We start from the raw sequence: 17,550 nt of genomic DNA, 5'->3' as shown, positions 1-17,550 counted from the left end.
AAGAGTTCATCATTTTCGCATTCCACACGACCAGGGGCTAGTGAAAGAACATGCACACAGCCCATGGAGTCAAGGTTGCTGTCAACCATTCCGATTCAATCGGAGCTTTGCTGATTTTTAAGTTTTCAGCCAGCGAAAAATCAAAACATGCTGATTTCTATTAAAACACCCAAAATAGAATATATTGAAACCCCCAAAAGAGGGCCCTATGTGCAGAAAAAGAAGGTGCTATTTTCTATGTGAAAATGTGGGGGTTGTTACACGTGTACACTGAAAACCTTCTGTCTTGCAGCTGCACTGAGCAAATCACCAAAACATTTGTCAAAGGCTTTTGAAGTTAGCTATGCATATTACAAATCGTATAAAGTAAAGTCTGAAAACTGTCTCTACTATATATGGTAGCAACACAGGTACATTGTGTAGTGCGTATTGCATGTACACCGAGCGATTCATCACGCGAAAATTACTGCATTTTAAATAAATCGATGTACAACAGTATCCCCGACAGGTTTTATTTTATTATTATCATTAAAATTATTATTGTAATATTTCCAAATAGGTAACTTGGGAGACGTTTTGTAGTAAAGTTTTCATCATTAGGAAGACATTGGTCATTAGGGAGACATTTCAATGTCCCCCTAATGCTCCAACTACCAAAAGGAGGAAAAATTTTTACCGTCCACATTTCGCGAGATGATAGATTAGGGTTTGAAAGGAAAACATGCAAAGTTTGGTTACGATCAGATTAGGGAATATTGAGTTATGGGACAGTAAAGTTTGTGCACGTTCTTATGGGAATGTCTCCCAAGTGACCCATTTGAATACTTTACTTCACAGGTGAGTGGGAAAGAAAGAAATCAGTATATCTATTTATCAAATATTAGCACCAAAAACCTTAAAAAACAACACAGTAAAGCCTTGATTTTGTCCTCGAGCACATTGAGCCCGAAGCCACATTTGCTTTTGAATCCAAAGCTGGATACGCGGTTGTTGTACGAATACCACATTTTGAAAAAGGGGGTTGGCATTAAAACGTGCTTGTGCAGTTTGGCTTTTATAAAGACATCTAGATTGTACACCTTGAGTTTGAAATACATCATAGGTGAGCCAGATCCAGATATCAGCAAGGCCTGTACATGTAGGTCATGGTAGACTCGATTTGTTTATTTCTGGGGACCTTTTTTAATAAATAAAATCCCATCATTTAAAAAGGGATAACAAGTTTTTTGTTTTGCACTTATGCTTGAAAATGAACAGTTTCGAGGAGTTCCTCGACCACACCAACTTTTCAAACTTGTACATGTACAAGCAGTTTGGGTCAAGTCGACTATTTACATGTATGGTAACCGTGGTTTCTCAACTATTTAACTTCACTTTGCGAATTTGAATACTGCATGACCTCCCGACCCAGTCACACTGAATATAAGTAACCTGAGGTGATTTTGTTATTCTGTGTATATTTGTATTCAGACAGAATTACGCAGATGGATCAATAAAGAAGTACTGAAACACACTGAATGAAAATTTCCACAAAAATGTCTTGCGTCATTTTGGGGCAATTTGGGGCTAGAGTGCTATGCAACAGCAGAGATCATGAGATCATGAGGTGAACAGTTATTGAGGCGAGGGGCTCTGGAACAAACAGAAACAGTTGGGCTTGGCAGAGAGCAGATCGCATAGCGCCTGACGCAGAAATGGATTCCGTAGGTAGTAGATGACAACATTCAGCCAGCCGTTAGACAATGCAAGAACGTCAGTGAGTGCAGCGGTCTCGTAATCCCAAAACTCGCTTTCCGATGACACGAAGAAGGCAATCGACGGTATCCAGGTGACGGCCAGAGTACTTGTTATGATGAGGATGGTGACCGTGGCTCTTGCGTTGAATTGCTGCCTCTTGGCCTGTCGGACCCGGTTTACAATGGCAATGTCGCAGGCATGACGGTGCGCAATGAAAGAAATTCGCGTGTACAGCACGATAATTACAATTAGTGTTAGCGTTACAAGCACACCCGAAATATACATTCTCCAGTCATTTAGTGTCTGCTGGCATATCTTGGGATGCTGGGGGCTGACCACACTGTGATTGTAAACCCCGTACAAGAGAATGACCAGTATGCTGGAGGTAGCCCAGGTGATGCAGACGGTAGTCTTTGCTTTCCGCGTGGTCATCAGCTGAGGATACCGCAGGGGAAAGGCAACGGCAATAAAGCGGTCAATCGTCAGGAGCAGGAGAGACATGATGCCCATGAAATAAGAAGTGATCAGCAGCAGTTTGACTGTCACACAGAGGAATCCCCCCAGCATCCAGGCTCCGATGTACAGCTCGGGCAGTGTCAAGGCCTGGCACAGTGCGGCGAGGAGGTCGCTGAGGGTCAGCGAGCCCAGGATGATCTTGGTACTGCACCTGGTGCCCGCGGCCCGCCGCAAGGTGATGAACATCAGCGGGTTCACCAGCAGATTCAGCAGGACGGTGAGCGTCATTGCAATGGCTACGAATAAGCCAAAGGGCGTCAGCCAGTTTGCGTGACTGACAACCCCTTGGGTGGATTTAAGCGTTGTGTTCAATTCCCATAGCCTTTTGTTCTCCATATTCAGTCAGGACTCCAGCACACCCTCAAGATTCTTTTGTTGTTGTTGTTAGTTTTTTGTTGTTGTTAACACAATGTCTTGGGATGTCCTGCCCAGACAGCCACAGTGTCAAACAGTACAGTCCCTCACAAAATAATGGACTACATGTACCTCACACAGAGCTCAACTCCTTAGACCTGCGTGTGTTTCCTGCTATGGACGTGCTGCAGGTCTTCAGATGGTGTTTTAATTGAATACACATCCAGTCTTCTCTGATGAATGCTTCTTCATCCCCGGCAAATACACTTAACATCTGGTAAGTGTGCTCACAATTAAGAAAGTAATATCTTGTCGGACAGCAGAACCCCGTAGCGGAGGTTTCCAAACTTGATCCTGCACCACCGTGTACCTTCACAGTAGTGCGCAACACACACCAGATACCACGGTATTTATCCCTTGAGCCCTTCAGTTGGTGTATGCAAATCAGTGTCACTGTCCATCCATTAAAACGGATCGGTGTGCGAAGGAAGACCATTGAGTCTGCGTAGGCGGTTTCAAGAGAGGACGCCTTATTTATTCACTGTGATTGATGTGTTCCGGATTTTGGTCTGTGCATAGTACTTATGAAGCAACCTTTGAACTGATAACAAGGGTCCAACATCCTGACAGGTCGTTTCCTGTTCAGCATCAGCCCAGGCTTCGCTATGAGTTTTATAACGAACTGAAGTTGAAGCTCCTGCCACTGATCAGGGATGGGTGAAGTTGAAGAGAAACAGTGTAAAGGAGGGCAGAGGAAGAGATGTCTGGATGACATCAGCAACTGGACATATCTGTCTGGAGCCCTGGCATATACACTGGTATTAAGTCTATATTGACAAATATTTACAAACAAAACATCACAAGCCTGCTTGGGTGGGATTTGAGCCAACAACGTGCCGTACCTCTCACCGGTGGAAACGTCTCAGCCATTCGACTGTTGAAGTTTGCTGGGATCGTGCGGATTGCTTGAATCAAGTGAATCGAGCAGCACGTTCTGCAACTAGTTAGTGGTTTTATCTATCTTTGCATAGGAGATATTAATTTTATATTTCACCTGCCCTTACATGAACACACATGTACATTTACATGTACAAAAAAACGCACCACACTGAGAACATATGTAGTGTCTGATTGCGTACATAAATTTCAAAAGTTTGAATTTTGAAGAAGAGTAGAGTAGGCAGAACTATTTGTTAAATTGGTTGAGAAAATTGTCCTTTTTTGGTACTTTACGGAAAACCCAGAGAAAAACTACGCCGGATAAGAACTTGTAACGCAGTATATCCTTCCGAGGATCCAGATCTACCTATGAATCATATTCACATAATTTATCTGGTAATTTGTTTTTCTTTTGTGTCTGTCTCTGTATTATCTTCTTTATTTCATAAGGGGAAAAATCCTGCCCCATTCAGCATGGTTGAGTGGAATTAAATTTCTATTTTCATAAAAACCCAATACCCTGAGGTTTTAAATGTTAAAATGTGCATGTTATTGAAAAGAACCTGATGTCGAGCAGTTTTTATGTTATGGTTACTCCCCTCTCTAACCTCTTGGAAAGCTTTGATACCCCCGATGACAAATTTCAAGGTACGTTGGTTATGTGGCATTCTGGTTTCGCACTGTGTGCAAGCCTTGTGTGCAAGCAACGACAGTCTTGTTTTCAGGTGTCTGGAGTAACAGGTCAGTATAGAAGGATCCCAATACGACGCTTTTAGCGTCGATCTGCGCATTTGTGCATTTGAAAACGAGGCTGCATGTGTTAGCTTCAATTCTTAAAACGATAAGACGATGTAAAGTAAGGAGTCAAGACACAAAATACATAAAATTATGTTAAATTAAGACTTTCCAGGGTTCTACTTTTTGTGGAAGAGTCTTTCAGGATGACTTAACACGTAAAATCAAACGAAAAAATAACGGCAATTTACCGCGAACTAACGTATCTGAGATGGTCGTGTATCTTGTGCAGTGGGCGTGGTTTAAACTGAAGTGGCGCCACACTTACGAACCGGATACTGCATGTACTGTGTCGACCAAAGATCTTTGGGCACTTGGAGCTGGACTGACTGAACTGTCTGCGAAAGGACTGGGAGACGTTGCTGGAACGCTGGACGGAGAGAAGCTTGTGTTGCGGCTTGCTCTTAATGCAAGGTGTGGAGTCTTTCTGGAGTACAAGGTAGAAGTACGAGTTGAGGATTGCTCTGTGATGCTGCGTGCTTCTCTTTAAAAAACTAGGTTAAACTTAAATATGAACAAACTGTTTTGAACGCGTAAGGTGGTTTAACAGCCCTTCAAGAAGAAACGTTGTATGCTGATGTTAAGCATATCATAGATGTCAACCGTCCCAAATAGGCCTACTGTTGAACCATGTAGAGGTCACGGTAAAGGGCGAGCAATGAACAATTGATCAATACCTTCTCCAAAAGAAACTGGTCCCAGGCACCTGATGTGAAAGTGGAATCGAAGGGGATGTACTCTGCTGACATTTCCTCGTGATATGAATCAGCATTCTTATACTCCTTATATACGATTACATGATTTGATGACATCAGGTCATAGTAGGGATATATATCATCAGCTCAAGCGAGCATGTTTCTTGTTCTTTTTGCTAGGGGTATCAAGCAACGTAACAATTCTTTTTTATCCACATGACATGATTGCAAGAAGTTTATTAGATCACCTGTACGTATTTCCCCTTCCGTTTCCAGGTAATGTAGGCCTAAATAAAGATAGACATTGTTTGAAATTCACATTACCTGACGGTAGAGAGATCATCAGATCAACCTACCCATTCTTTGGGCATCCGCATGACCTAATGATAGGAAGATCATCTGATCATGTTTATGTCTTTTTCTCTTGTCTCCTTCAACTTAAGGTCTACCACAGCTAATTATTTCCTATTCGAATTGAGGACTATTCTTCTCGTTTCCTTGAATGGTAAACAAATTTCCTCGTGCTGTGTAAATGATACTCAGCCTTGTCTGGTATTGTGTGTTAATGTTTAAATCACTGCATTTTCGTCTCTTGTAATATAAAGCACCTTCCTCACTGTACAAACACGTGATCCGACGCTAACATACCTGGCACAATACTCGAAAAGTATTTAAAGCCATAAGCGACGGTTCTCGACTTCACTGCCTACGTCAGTTTCCCAGATTGGTTGGGTTTACAAGCTGCAGTGACCTTCGTGTAAACGTTGCACTCAGTCAGACACCGCGTTCATTTCCAGTATGACGGCACCTCCCTACATTCTAACAGCGTTGGCGGTCATAATACTTACTGGTATGTTTCCAATACTTCCATTAAATACACAGGTTTTGCTTGCAATATTCTCAAATCCGTTAATGTAGCTTCACATAACATAATATAATGCATGCAATAACACTCAAATAATTAGTGTTTATGAGTGAAATGGTAAGAAAAATTATCATAGGAGACGAATCGATCATTTTATTTCTACTCACCTTCAACTTATCGGATACAATGCTAAATATATCACCGAATGAAATATTTTTTCCCATCACACAAACTTGCAAAAAAATTGAATTTGTTTTATGCAACACCTGATTATAGCCTCTTGGTACAAGTCTCCGTTTTCTTTTCTCAGTCTGACAAACAATTGGAACAGGCAGAAATTGTCTCATATCCCTGTTACATGTGACCTTTGTCATTTGACATGAAAATATCACCACAATTCATTTCAAACTATTACTATTTGTTTGGAAGGTAATTTGCATTAATTTTTATCACTCTTGGAAATTAGAAAATTACAAAATCATATGTCAGATGTGACAGGGCACCCGATCCGACTACCCACCGCTACTTATAAGTAGGGCTTGCACTCCAAACACGCCATGCTATAAGCAGGTAGGTATCATAGGATCGTAACAGGACTACGTTCGACACTCTAGAGTCTTATAAGCAATGCACGAAAAGCGCCCCACTTGCCACACAACAGAGAGCCACTGCTACGGTGCACAAGCTACAACTGGTCTAGGTTACAAGTGTAAAATTCATATCCTTCAATATTTTGAAGAAACAAAAATAGTATCTATCGATTTTAGCAATATTCAAGACACAGAGGAACGTTTGTAAAATGTGTTATGTTGCACCCTTTTCTGATTGATTTTAGGAACATGTTTTTCTCATCCAATCGACACTGGACCGGTGCAAGTCAGAAGATCGTCCGGTAATAGCATCGTTTAAAGTAGAAATCAAATGAAAGAAAAAATCTAAGGGTTTCTGACTAATTTGAACTCAGTCCTTATGGTCTGCTGTTTGAATCTGAATGTCAGTAAATATATAAACAGTACTTTAATGAGTTACTCGAAAAGGTTTGCTTAGCGGGTACTTGAAAGTTTTCAGGCCACAGGGATTCCGGTCTATCTACTTAGTAACTGAATCAGAATGGTTAGTAAATTGACAAACGATGGTCTTGGTGGTCAAGTGGTACATTGCATGGGTTGGTTGATCATCTGGGAATTTAAGTGGCTGATGATTGAGTTAATGGTAGGTATTTCGGCCATATATCGTTACCGTTTCAGTACGTTAGTTGACTATTAATAGGCGGGAATACACTTCAGAAACCAATGCTGTGCCGCATTTTACCATCCACAGGCGGAGATTTAATTTTCCGACGCTGTGAAAGGTCCAAGTAGGAATACATATTGGACAACCTAGCTAGTTTTGTTTTACAAATGCAATACCTGACAATGTGCATGTGCAGTGGTGCTACCGTAATGTTAATGCTCTTTCCATTAGTGGTGCGCACTGTGTGCGCGTAGTGGTGCACCCGTTTTCATGAAGCTTTTCGGCCAAATATCACTTCGCAAACGGCTGCTTGTATAGTCTTAAGTTTATTGGAAACTCACTTTTAACTCACTATCCAAATTTTGTGATAGTAGCTTAATTTCCCATCCTTCAGGTGTCAGGATGCACAAATTTGTATTACGGTACCGTTTCACATTTTTCAGCATCCGTGAATCATTTGGCTCTCATTACTGGGCATTACCGTGACTGGGTTTTCCAGTCAATTCAGCTATAGCGGCATCACCCCCATCATCTGTCGAAAAGAGCAATGTGGGCGGGGAGCGTTAATTTATTCATAGTCGCTCGTGAACCAGCGAAGTACAGTTCCTGCCAGTTGCGCCCTCTGCATGCTGGCCCTGCTTGGGGCTCATAGAGTCAAAGGCTTGCGTTGACTCAGGTTTAAACCACTATCTAGCTTGTTTTGGCGAAGGACACATACCCATCTCAATGTCATGGTTGCCCTGTGAATTGATCGAACGCACACAATAAATCATCTGACAGGGGAGGCCCGTCGGTGGATGATTTGGTCATTGAGTAGTTTCTTCCAAGCACTCAGACGTGTTGATGGTTGGTTGCTCAGTCCATTGGTGTGTTAAACAGTTGGTTATTCAATGGACTACCTATTCAATCTGTCATCCAGTCAATGTGGCGACACAAGTGCGTTGGTGAACTGGTTGTCGATTGGATCTATCAGAAAGCCAGTCTGTTTGTGGATGGTTGACTGCTCTGTCAGTCTGCTTGTCCATAAGCCAACGAGTGAGTCATTTGTGAGTGTTCCACGTTTATCCGTTGGTGTCTTGGCGAGCTGTTGCTTTGGTCACTGCCGTTACGCAAGACGATCGGCCAATTGGTTTGAATGTCCATCAATCAGACTTTTTTTCTGGTTGATAGGGTGGTCAGTTAGTCTTTCAGTCGGTTGGCCAGTATATTGGTCGGTTGTTTTGGCTACAGCCAGTATTTAAATGATCATTTTGTCTTGTGATTCTTACTTTTTTAAAATTCGGGTGTTTTTTTTTCTAATAACATTATTTGTTAACAATTATTTTCTTCATGTTAGTGCCTTGCGTAAGTGGTCCGCTGGGAATGGAAAGCGGAGCCATTGAGGACAGCAGAATAACAGCGTCCTCTTTTTACGACAGTAGGTTTCCTCCACGCATCGCTCGGCTTAATGCTGGTAAGACGAAAGCCCACAATCATAGATTTACTCTAACTTTCTTTACTCATTTTGACAATCCAACCATTCAACTTTCAAGTTCCCTGGGAAAGCTTCGTGGTTTATTATAACTCATCTTCCTACACACCGGACTGATCGAGGTAAATTTTTGCTCTTGATACACTTCACAATGTAGTTGGGTGTCACAAGCAGCGACAAAAGGGGGCAAAAAATGAAACGCAGAAGTCTTGTTTTTTATTATTATTTTGCATTTGAATAAGGTTAACCGAGACCCAGAAATCTCATGGACACGTAACAATGCAGGAATGTTTGCTCAAGCCCCCCTCATATAAGCCACCATAACAGGTAATTAGTGTGCAATGGTAGCCGTCAAATTCATGGCTTACCAACGACTTGCAATTGGATTAAGTTTAATAATCGAGGGGATGTGCTTACATGAGAGGTGCAAATTAAGGGTGAAAAGCGATCTTAGTTTGGTTTGTTGTCATGCATGATTAACATTGTCTATTTTGATGTTCAAAATTCTTAAAGACGTCTGTATTACTTACCAGTAGGTCCGGCGTTAGAATCCTGCAACAGCCATTGCATTTTTCACAGGTGAAAACGATGACAACAAACTGAGAATAGGAACAATGGCAAAGCAAAAATATCAGTGAATGTTTGAATAATTAGATATGAAGCAGCACTCACTTCGGATAAGAGGATAAGAGTATTGTATTCATGCGAAAGATCTGTACGGGTGTTTCTTGGGGAATTAGAAAGGCTTCAAGATGCTAGGTCCGTAGCAGGTATGGTTGGATAAGAAAACAAGCAACTGTCTCCTTAAATTCGTTATTTTGTCCAATAGGCAACGAGGGATGGATACCAAGCGCTCCAGCTGACCAGTGGATCCAGATTGATCTTAGTAGACATGTAGCAGTCACAGGGGTGGTGATTCAGGGAGATGGCCGCGGTTTAAATCGGTACGTTACTGCATTTACTGTGCAGTACAGCGCGAGTGGCGATTCAGATTGGCACGGAGTACTTGATGCAGACGGAGACATTCGGGTGAGTACTTCAGAACTGGCCTAAAGCACAGTGAACAGTCGACGATTACTGCAACACATCTGTGTCCATCAATCCAGATGCAGACATCGTGTAGACACAGAGCCTAGGCATTTACTCCATTGATGCGTTTAATTCAGTTCTTTAATGTCTAAAAGTGACAACGTATCGTATTACATCTCTTAAATACGGGCGTTCCCCAATAGTTTGCCTCCAAGAGTTTGCAACGCGTTGACCAATCGCAGTGCGCGAAATCTGTCGGCCCGTTGCGCATCTAGAAAGGGTCGACAGATTGCGTGCTCTGTGATTAGTTAACGCGTTGCAAAACTATTGGAGGCGCACTATTGTGAATCGCCCGTACTTTGATGTAATTCTATGGTGAGGAATGATAAGGCAGCAGGCATTTAATTTCAAAAGCCATTTCGCAGCAGAGAGATAACATCTCTGAGCGGGAAAGTTGAACGGGGGCGGGGTACCATAAAAAAGTGCCTTATACGCTTCCTTAAGAAAATAGTCCAAAAAAGGAACAGGGAAGGAAAATTACAAAACACATAGGCCCCCTACAACGCAAGAGGTATTAGCCATAGAAAATTCAGTTAAATAAATGAAAACTTAAATACCATTATGTAAACTTGAATCTCTAATCTCTGTCTTTCGTTGACGAAATATTTAGTCTCTTTCTGGTTTTAGTTTTCTCTCTCAATTGGAACTGGTTGCCATTTCGCAGCAGAGAGTTAAGTTCTTGGAGCGGGAAACTGCCTTATACGCTTCCGTATCACGACGATGCTTTGAGGCAATTAATCGAAATCGTCATTTGTCCCATAAATATGACATGTGTCCTGATTAACTTTTCTGTATTTCCGCATGAGACACAGTGTGCAAAGGCTAATCCACAAACGGTGCACACGTTTTTTAGTGTTACCATTTGAATACTGTTGATAAAGCGATGAGTGTTATCACTATGGATTGGTTTCAGTTTGGCGTAAGCACTGGACAATCAACAAATGTGACGTTCCCCGTGGTTCTGATGGCAAGGTATCTTCGTTTATTGCCTCAGGCCTGGACAACTTCAGTTTACAGAGTCAGGCTCGAAGTGCTGGGGTGTAGAGGTAAAACATGCACACTGTTATGAAATTTTTTTTAGCAGTTTGACCGCAGATAAAACACTCTTTGAAAAATTTTAACTTTTCTTTTCTTAACTCTTCTTTTTAAATATTGTCCGCCCTTGAAGTCATACAAATTGGTCAAATTACTGTGACCCAAGTCAGATTTGAAAAGGCCAATTTTTTTTTATTTTTGACCTTTTCCTGGCCTTTCTGAGAGGCGAGGATAAAGTCGGTATTTGAAAATTCTTTTTTTTGTGTCATTTTTTTTAATGGGGGGGGGTGGTCATAGTAGACTTTAATTCACCCCCAGTTCTGTCAATGGTGTTGGCGAAATCCAGTACTTGCTTAATACTTCTAATGCATTAATTCAATGCACTGAGGTTCAAATCTAGACCAGATGAAACGCTTAATGCTCATGCACAGTTGCTTTCCTATTGAAATTGAAAACAGATATTCAATTTACGGTACTGAGAGGCCAACTTACTGTTCACTCCTTAAGATATTGTAAAAGCTGACAACAGTTTCCCAAATGATAAAGTGTGACTATTGTTATTTCTACAGTCTCGGATGGAACTATTATGTTAATCGGCGGTGATGACGCCCTCAGCGACCGTGTGGAGATCTACCACGAGGCTACACTCTCCTGGGGTGCAGTCTGTTCCAACGGCTGGGATCTAAGCGACGCCCATATCGCATGCCGCCAACACCACCCGTTCCTAGAGGCAGTTCAAGTTGGGGCGAGCTCGGCAGAGACTGACCTCCCGATCGTTATGAACCAAGTCGCCTGTAAAGGCACGGAGAATCGCCTGGTGGACTGCCCGTTTATTTGCACTGAATATCAGCAGTGTAATAGCTCTCATGTCGCCACGGTGGTTTGCCGACCCAAAATGAGTACGTTGCTGTATATTATTCTAAAAAACACATTATTCCTGCAAGTACTTTACCCGGGACAAAGGCCGAGATCCTTTGAAAAATTAGACTGTCAACTGACATAAAATAAAGGAGGTCCTTTTCAGAGCACCGTACAATTCTCCAATAAGATGCAGGTTCAGATCTCTCTCTCTTCTCAATTTCCCATGCTCATCAGCATGGTCATAAGAAAGCCTCCTCTTACCCTTATCGTAACGGTCCAGCCCCCGGCCGATCGCTCCGGGGTGGCGGTCCTTCTGCCACTGTCAGAGGAATTGGATGCTGAATCGAGTCAGGAAAAATAAGAGGAGAGAACGGCCAGAAAGAGACGGCGACGGCCCGGGAATATCAATTGGAGCCTCACACACTGACAGTGATGTAGGATTTGCCCAATCTTTATTCCAGGCTAACTTCGCTGAAGTCGCCCCAAGCGCAGCCATACTGCTGTCCGTATAGCCAAGTCAACATCCCACTCGAGAGTGTACAAGAAAAGTACATGTATAACAACCCGCGCCCAAAAGTAATACAATCGGGCCAACAAATATCTACAGAACGATTTGTCACGTGCAGGGCCGACCCAAAATCACGCCCTGATCACTTGTAGAGTTTGAATGTTACATTTACAACTTACTGATAATGGGGAATCCCCAGCACACTACATTACCAAAACCTGTTTTATCTTTTTGGAGTCGACCCAAATCCGACTTGTCTCATATTTCAGCACGGGCAGCTAACGCTTTCGGGGCGAGTTAAGACCATCTGAAACCCTTTGGCTATATGCATGAAATCCTTACGTAAAAACGGTCCTTTTTCTCACTGATCATTCTTACCAAGTTACTCTTCTGCCTGCCTTTTATTGTTCAGTCTTTATTTTCTATATTGGCTGTGATCGTGCAGGACATCAATTCTGTTGTCAAGACAAAAAGGTGTAAGTTTGACAAAAGTTTTAATATAATCATTCCCGAGCTGTCAGAAAAATATTCTCATTTAAAGTTATAAGAAAGAATCAGACGTAAATGTTTAAGGTCCACAGTTTAACCAATGGGATCTGGCAGTTTTTATTTTGAGAAATCAGATTTTCAACCTATTCCATTGAAATGTCCTTATTGCTGAGGTGAACATGCTAATGGTCATGTGTACTTTGCATTCTCTTCAACCTCACCAGACACTGTTCGCTTGGTGGGAGGTTCCAACAACTCCAGCGGTCGCGTGGAGGTGTACCGTAACAACACCTGGGGAAGCATTTGTGACAATGACTGGGACATCAACGACGCTGCTGTGGTCTGTCGTATGCTGGGCTTCCCCGGTGCAGAGGCCGCCAAAGCCGGTGCTTACTTCGGTCAGGGCAGCGGTCCCGTCCACATGGACGGTGTGGCGTGCACTGGAGCAGAGGGCAGCTTCGGTGACTGCCCATCTTCGTGCTGGAAGGAGCCCCAATGCAGCCACAGTCAAGATGCCTGTGTCATCTGTCAAAGTGGTAAGAACAATCTCATTAACACTAGCAGCTAATTAGGTCGATGTGGTACAGATACTTTGCTGTGGCTTGCCTTCACACACAAATCTATGATAGTGGCGGCAGCCTTTACTCATTGGTTTGTTTTTAATTTTGAGCCGCAGGCAAGTAATATAGACACGACTTTAGCCCCAGTCCAGGTCAAGTTTCGCCACTTCCCCAAGTTTCTCTAAAATTAAAATTCAGAGGATCACTACACTCCAAGTCATCAAATTTTTCTTTTAATTTTTATCGAAAAAGAATTGTTTTGAGTTTTGTGCCCCATTTTAACCTATTCTTATTCTTTTCTGATATTCTGTGGCTATATCATTTCAGGCTAAAGATAAGTGCATTTCTTCAGAGTTCAACGTCCTGTTCAACGTGGGACTATTTTTGAAGTGTATGCAGTTTGCATGTTTAGACTGTGCGTTGAATTTATTCAAGCCTACAATATTTTGGACGTTTTAAATATCTCCTCCCGAAAACATGGTATAACAATTTTAGTGTAAACTTTATTGATGAATCCAGAGTCTGTATTGAGCTAAAATGTTCTTCCAGAGAATAATTTTACCGTCATTTAACCACGGTTTTAATTAAATCAGTGGGCTTTCTCTGGTTAGGACCAATCTCAATTTTTGAAAAGATGTAATTGTTGCTTACGTATATGAGGTTCATCGCTATACATTAATCACAAGCTGTTTAACATTCCATTAAGTTTGCTCATTCTACATTAAAAAGTAAAACTTTTCGAATTTATTTCTGCTACCATGAGTACGAAAAGCACCTTTATGTGTTTACTGCTTTTCTTTATTTATTAAAATTTATTAACAAAATCATAGTTGTTTACCGTCTGAGATTAACAATAATTGCTGTTGGTTAAGTTCGAGCTTGACTCTCTCAAATCCTACAGAGAAGCATCAATAACTCTTACACAATGTTGTAACAGTGTAATCTTTCGAGAGTGTCGTACAGATTTTTCTAAAAGTAACTGACCATGTATTATTGGGTGAGTGCCACAGAGGGAGCTGTTTATACACAGAGTTGTGACGTGATTGTCTCAATCGTTGGAACCAAAATGGATGATTGTGCATTACTATACGTGGATAATTAGCACACAATCGCTGCATGGTGTTCCTGCTCACATAATGAATAGCCATTTTGGTCCAAAGTCTTAGTTGGCGCTAATTTCTCTATACACAAGCTGTTGACCCTCGTGTTTTGTTTTGTTTCGGGGGGGTTGGGTTTTTTCCTCCAAGTTTGTAACCAGGGACAGTTACCCTAGCTAAACGTTGAGCTTTATTACCATTATCACCATTGTTTATTATTGTTGTCAATTCGTTAGGCTACTTAGCTTTAGTATATCGTTGTTACATTTAAGTGACTGAATAAGTTCGACTTTATAGCTTATAAACAGTTTTACAAGCTTTTTATTCGCAATGAAATTGCAACACCGAACCTTGTTATTTGAAACCTTGAAATGTAATTAATTTACAGTCTTAACACTCATGGCGTATTGTTTTATTCATTTTCCAGTGATTTGCCGTTTGTGGGGAACGATAGTTATATCTATGTCCGATTTTAGCATTTATGTTTATCTACGACAAGTTATAAAAGCTCATTTTTTCTACAGTGGCTGAAAACATTGCCCCTCTCCCCATTTTCTGTAATCACGTGTAATATGTGAGTAATAAAAAAGACGTCTGAGCAATGACCAGGACATGTACGGTGCTTGAAATAGTTTGCAATCCAAAATTTAGTGTGAAGAAAGCTATCCTAGAATATACATCTTTACATCTTACATATTCATGACAAGATCGTCTGCTCTTTATAGTTTTGTCCAAATAAGTGTGTTCAACTAAAAATACAATTTTGAAGCCGCATCCCATATTTACTTTGTTTGTATCCAGCTACCTATATCTGCAAGCCCAAGGAAGTCCCTATGTGAAAATTAATAACATCCGTGCTGACTTAAAATACAAGAATTAGAAGAATAATTAGAAGAAAAGCTGGCAGTAAATTTGATATTGAACAGTCAGCGATTTCGGCTGTTAAATCTTATGAAACGAAAAGACAAAAGGTCTTCCTCCTTTCCTAAATAAAAATGAAGCAAACCCAACCACACCATTAACGGAGAGGGGGCAGGAGAGCCATAGTTCACTATGAGGGACACTTACTGATTGCATTTGTCGTATTTTCGTTCTACAGCAAAAAGAATTTTCAATGTGTCTTCTGTAAATTCGACGTGATATTAGCGTGGCTAATATTTTCGGTTGGAAGTTCAAGGAAGGGGAACCACTCAGCAGTTGTAGGGAGGCCACTTCTTTATGCGTTTTCATTGCAGTCCCATTACCCCAACCCTTGCCTCACCCTTTCTGGACAGTGCTTTAACGCCGCACAGCCTTGAGCGCCCTCTTTCGTTAAGTGTGCCGTTTAAGAACAACAAGTTTTATCGCTTGAACAAGAACCATTTTCTTCATACGTGTCAAGAAAAATGACTCAGCGTTTATCAGTTGAGGGCCATGCAAAAGAGGTACCATCGTCCTCAGATGAAGGTATTGGAAGAAGGGCATTTCCATTTCAAATGGGACTCAAACGAAGGAATATCGCCATTGCCGCTGGTGTGTTGGCAAAGTGTAACGGTATTAGCAGCCTTGGTAGTGGAAACAGGTGACGAGACACCTTTATCCCTAATGGGGTTTGCTCAGTGTTTCTTATCAGTGGCAAGGGCAAGGAAAGAGGTGAAAAGCTAAAATGATAAGATAGCAGAAAATGACTCTTTCGTTATGATTAAAGAAAATGAAGGCAGTGCTACGCCAGAGACATATGAAGGGACGCGACGCCTGGTCTAGTCATGGAATGTTTCACTGCATATTGGCTTAACACTTCACAGGGGCTTCTCTCTTAGTCGGTGTTCCTTGCATTGCTCCCTATTCTCCGATGTCTCGCCTTGGCTAGTGCAGGATATACCGGGTGGTCATTCAAATTCACTAGGGCCTCTCTCACAGATCTCTCATCTCTCAGTCCCGTTTGTCACTTGGATATCAAAATAAGCTCATTTTATTTGCCCTTAATATGGTTTCAACTAAAACACTGCTTGCTCTATAGGCAATCCTCAAACAGTTTATTGCAGGTTATTATTCTCAGCAACGTGGCGGCGTTGTCCTTGATACAATTCAGATCATTTCCAAGAAGCGTTTGACAGAGATCAAGGCAACATCTTGATGGCTATGTTTCTCAAAGCTTCTTCTGAATTGCGTTGCTGTGGATACATTGGTGAAGAAATGGAGGTCCTGGGGTCCATCTCTTGAGCTCCGGGTGAGGGCGCACTTGTCAGTGGCGGTAACATGCCTGCAAACGTATAGCAATGGCAAAAACGTCAGGGAATTTTTAGGTGACAATCGTGAACTTCAGTGGGACACCATTTGTTTGATATGTTTTTATTTGAAAACAGAAAGACCCTCTATAAATTGATACCCTTTATACTTCTTTGTTTCTGCTTCTTCAGTGTTCAATATTGGAATGTGATTTTTGTGTTATGTCTTGGTTTTAGTTTATTTTTCTGTTTGTCCTTTCAAAATATACAGCCACGGTTTCATTTTTGAAATATTTGAAGTAAACTGGCATTAACTAAACATTTAGAAAGGTTTTTTCATTAGTCTGACATGAGTGTACTAAAAAGGGCAAGCAGGCATGGGGGTGGGGTTCTACCCCAACTCAGCCCGCCTAATATTTTGTAACAAGTACCCTCCAGCTTCCCTCATTAGAACCTAATGAATTCGGGACTTTTACGCACTACCACTTTTTAATATTGCACCAATCTTCAGCACTGAAGGGCTATGTCTGAGTCCAGCAGGAACGTGAGTGGGCGTGCTTTTACATAGCAATGACCTCTTCGTTCTGGTTATGCTTTCTGTGTTTTGTTCGAGAACCCACGGTGTTTGCGCACCCATTTGTGCCCATTTAGCCCAGAACTCGGGCAATGTCTGTTTGAAATGAGCAATTTTTTTCGTGGGTGTTGGTGCATGCATTTGCAAGGTGGGGAAGTTTCCCACAAGTCTGTCTCTTCTTTGTCAATGAGGGTGCACTTCAACTGGGGACGGCTAGACAGCATCGTCTTTTGTAAGATTTCCTCTGCTTTGAACAGCGCCGCCCATTTGCCTTATTTCCGACTTTCCGATTACTCCAGATATTATAAATCAGTAACAATGAATGGTCTTGGGGTTAATCGAAGTTTCTCCACTGGGTCAAAGGGAAATAAATTGTGGCAATCCCTCGGAAGCAATCGAAATCCAACCACAATTTTCCCTTCGTTCACAACATCCTAATATTGAGCCGGACTTGACTTAAGGCAATATACTGATGAAACATTTCCCTTAAGAGATCTTAAATTTCCATCCCTAAATACCTGAGAA

The 17,550-nt window shown here is 41.7% G+C and overlaps 2 protein-coding genes across 2 annotated transcripts; one reads left to right on the top strand and one right to left on the bottom strand.

Moving 5' to 3' along the window:
* Positions 1-1,614: 1,614 nt before the first annotated feature.
* Positions 1,615-2,481, bottom strand: LOC147800118 (growth hormone secretagogue receptor type 1-like). The gene has a single exon (XM_087132612.1). It carries the CDS (start codon positions 2,479-2,481, stop codon positions 1,615-1,617), a length of 867 nt encoding a protein of 288 aa, XP_086988738.1.
* A 3,155-nt stretch (positions 2,482-5,636) lies between these two features.
* On the top strand, positions 5,637-14,849 carry LOC147800117 (neurotrypsin-like). Its single transcript, XM_087133800.1, has 8 exons — positions 5,637-5,886; positions 6,737-6,793; positions 8,471-8,587; positions 9,435-9,634; positions 10,608-10,740; positions 11,299-11,628; positions 12,812-13,123; positions 13,475-14,849. The coding sequence occupies exons 1-8, from the start codon at positions 5,835-5,837 to the stop codon at positions 13,477-13,479; spliced, it is 1,206 nt and encodes a 401-aa protein (XP_086989926.1). The 5' UTR covers positions 5,637-5,834; the 3' UTR covers positions 13,480-14,849.
* The last annotated feature ends 2,701 nt before the right edge of the window (positions 14,850-17,550 follow it).

Source organism: Acanthaster planci, linkage group LG02, assembly GCF_054643075.1.
Source record: "Acanthaster planci isolate LZ-2023a linkage group LG02, COTS_SCS, whole genome shotgun sequence".
In the NCBI taxonomy this organism is placed as follows: domain Eukaryota; kingdom Metazoa; phylum Echinodermata; class Asteroidea; order Valvatida; family Acanthasteridae; genus Acanthaster; species Acanthaster planci.
The sequence above is the reverse complement of the archived record's forward strand: the minus strand, read 5'-3'. Positions and strand labels throughout refer to the sequence as shown.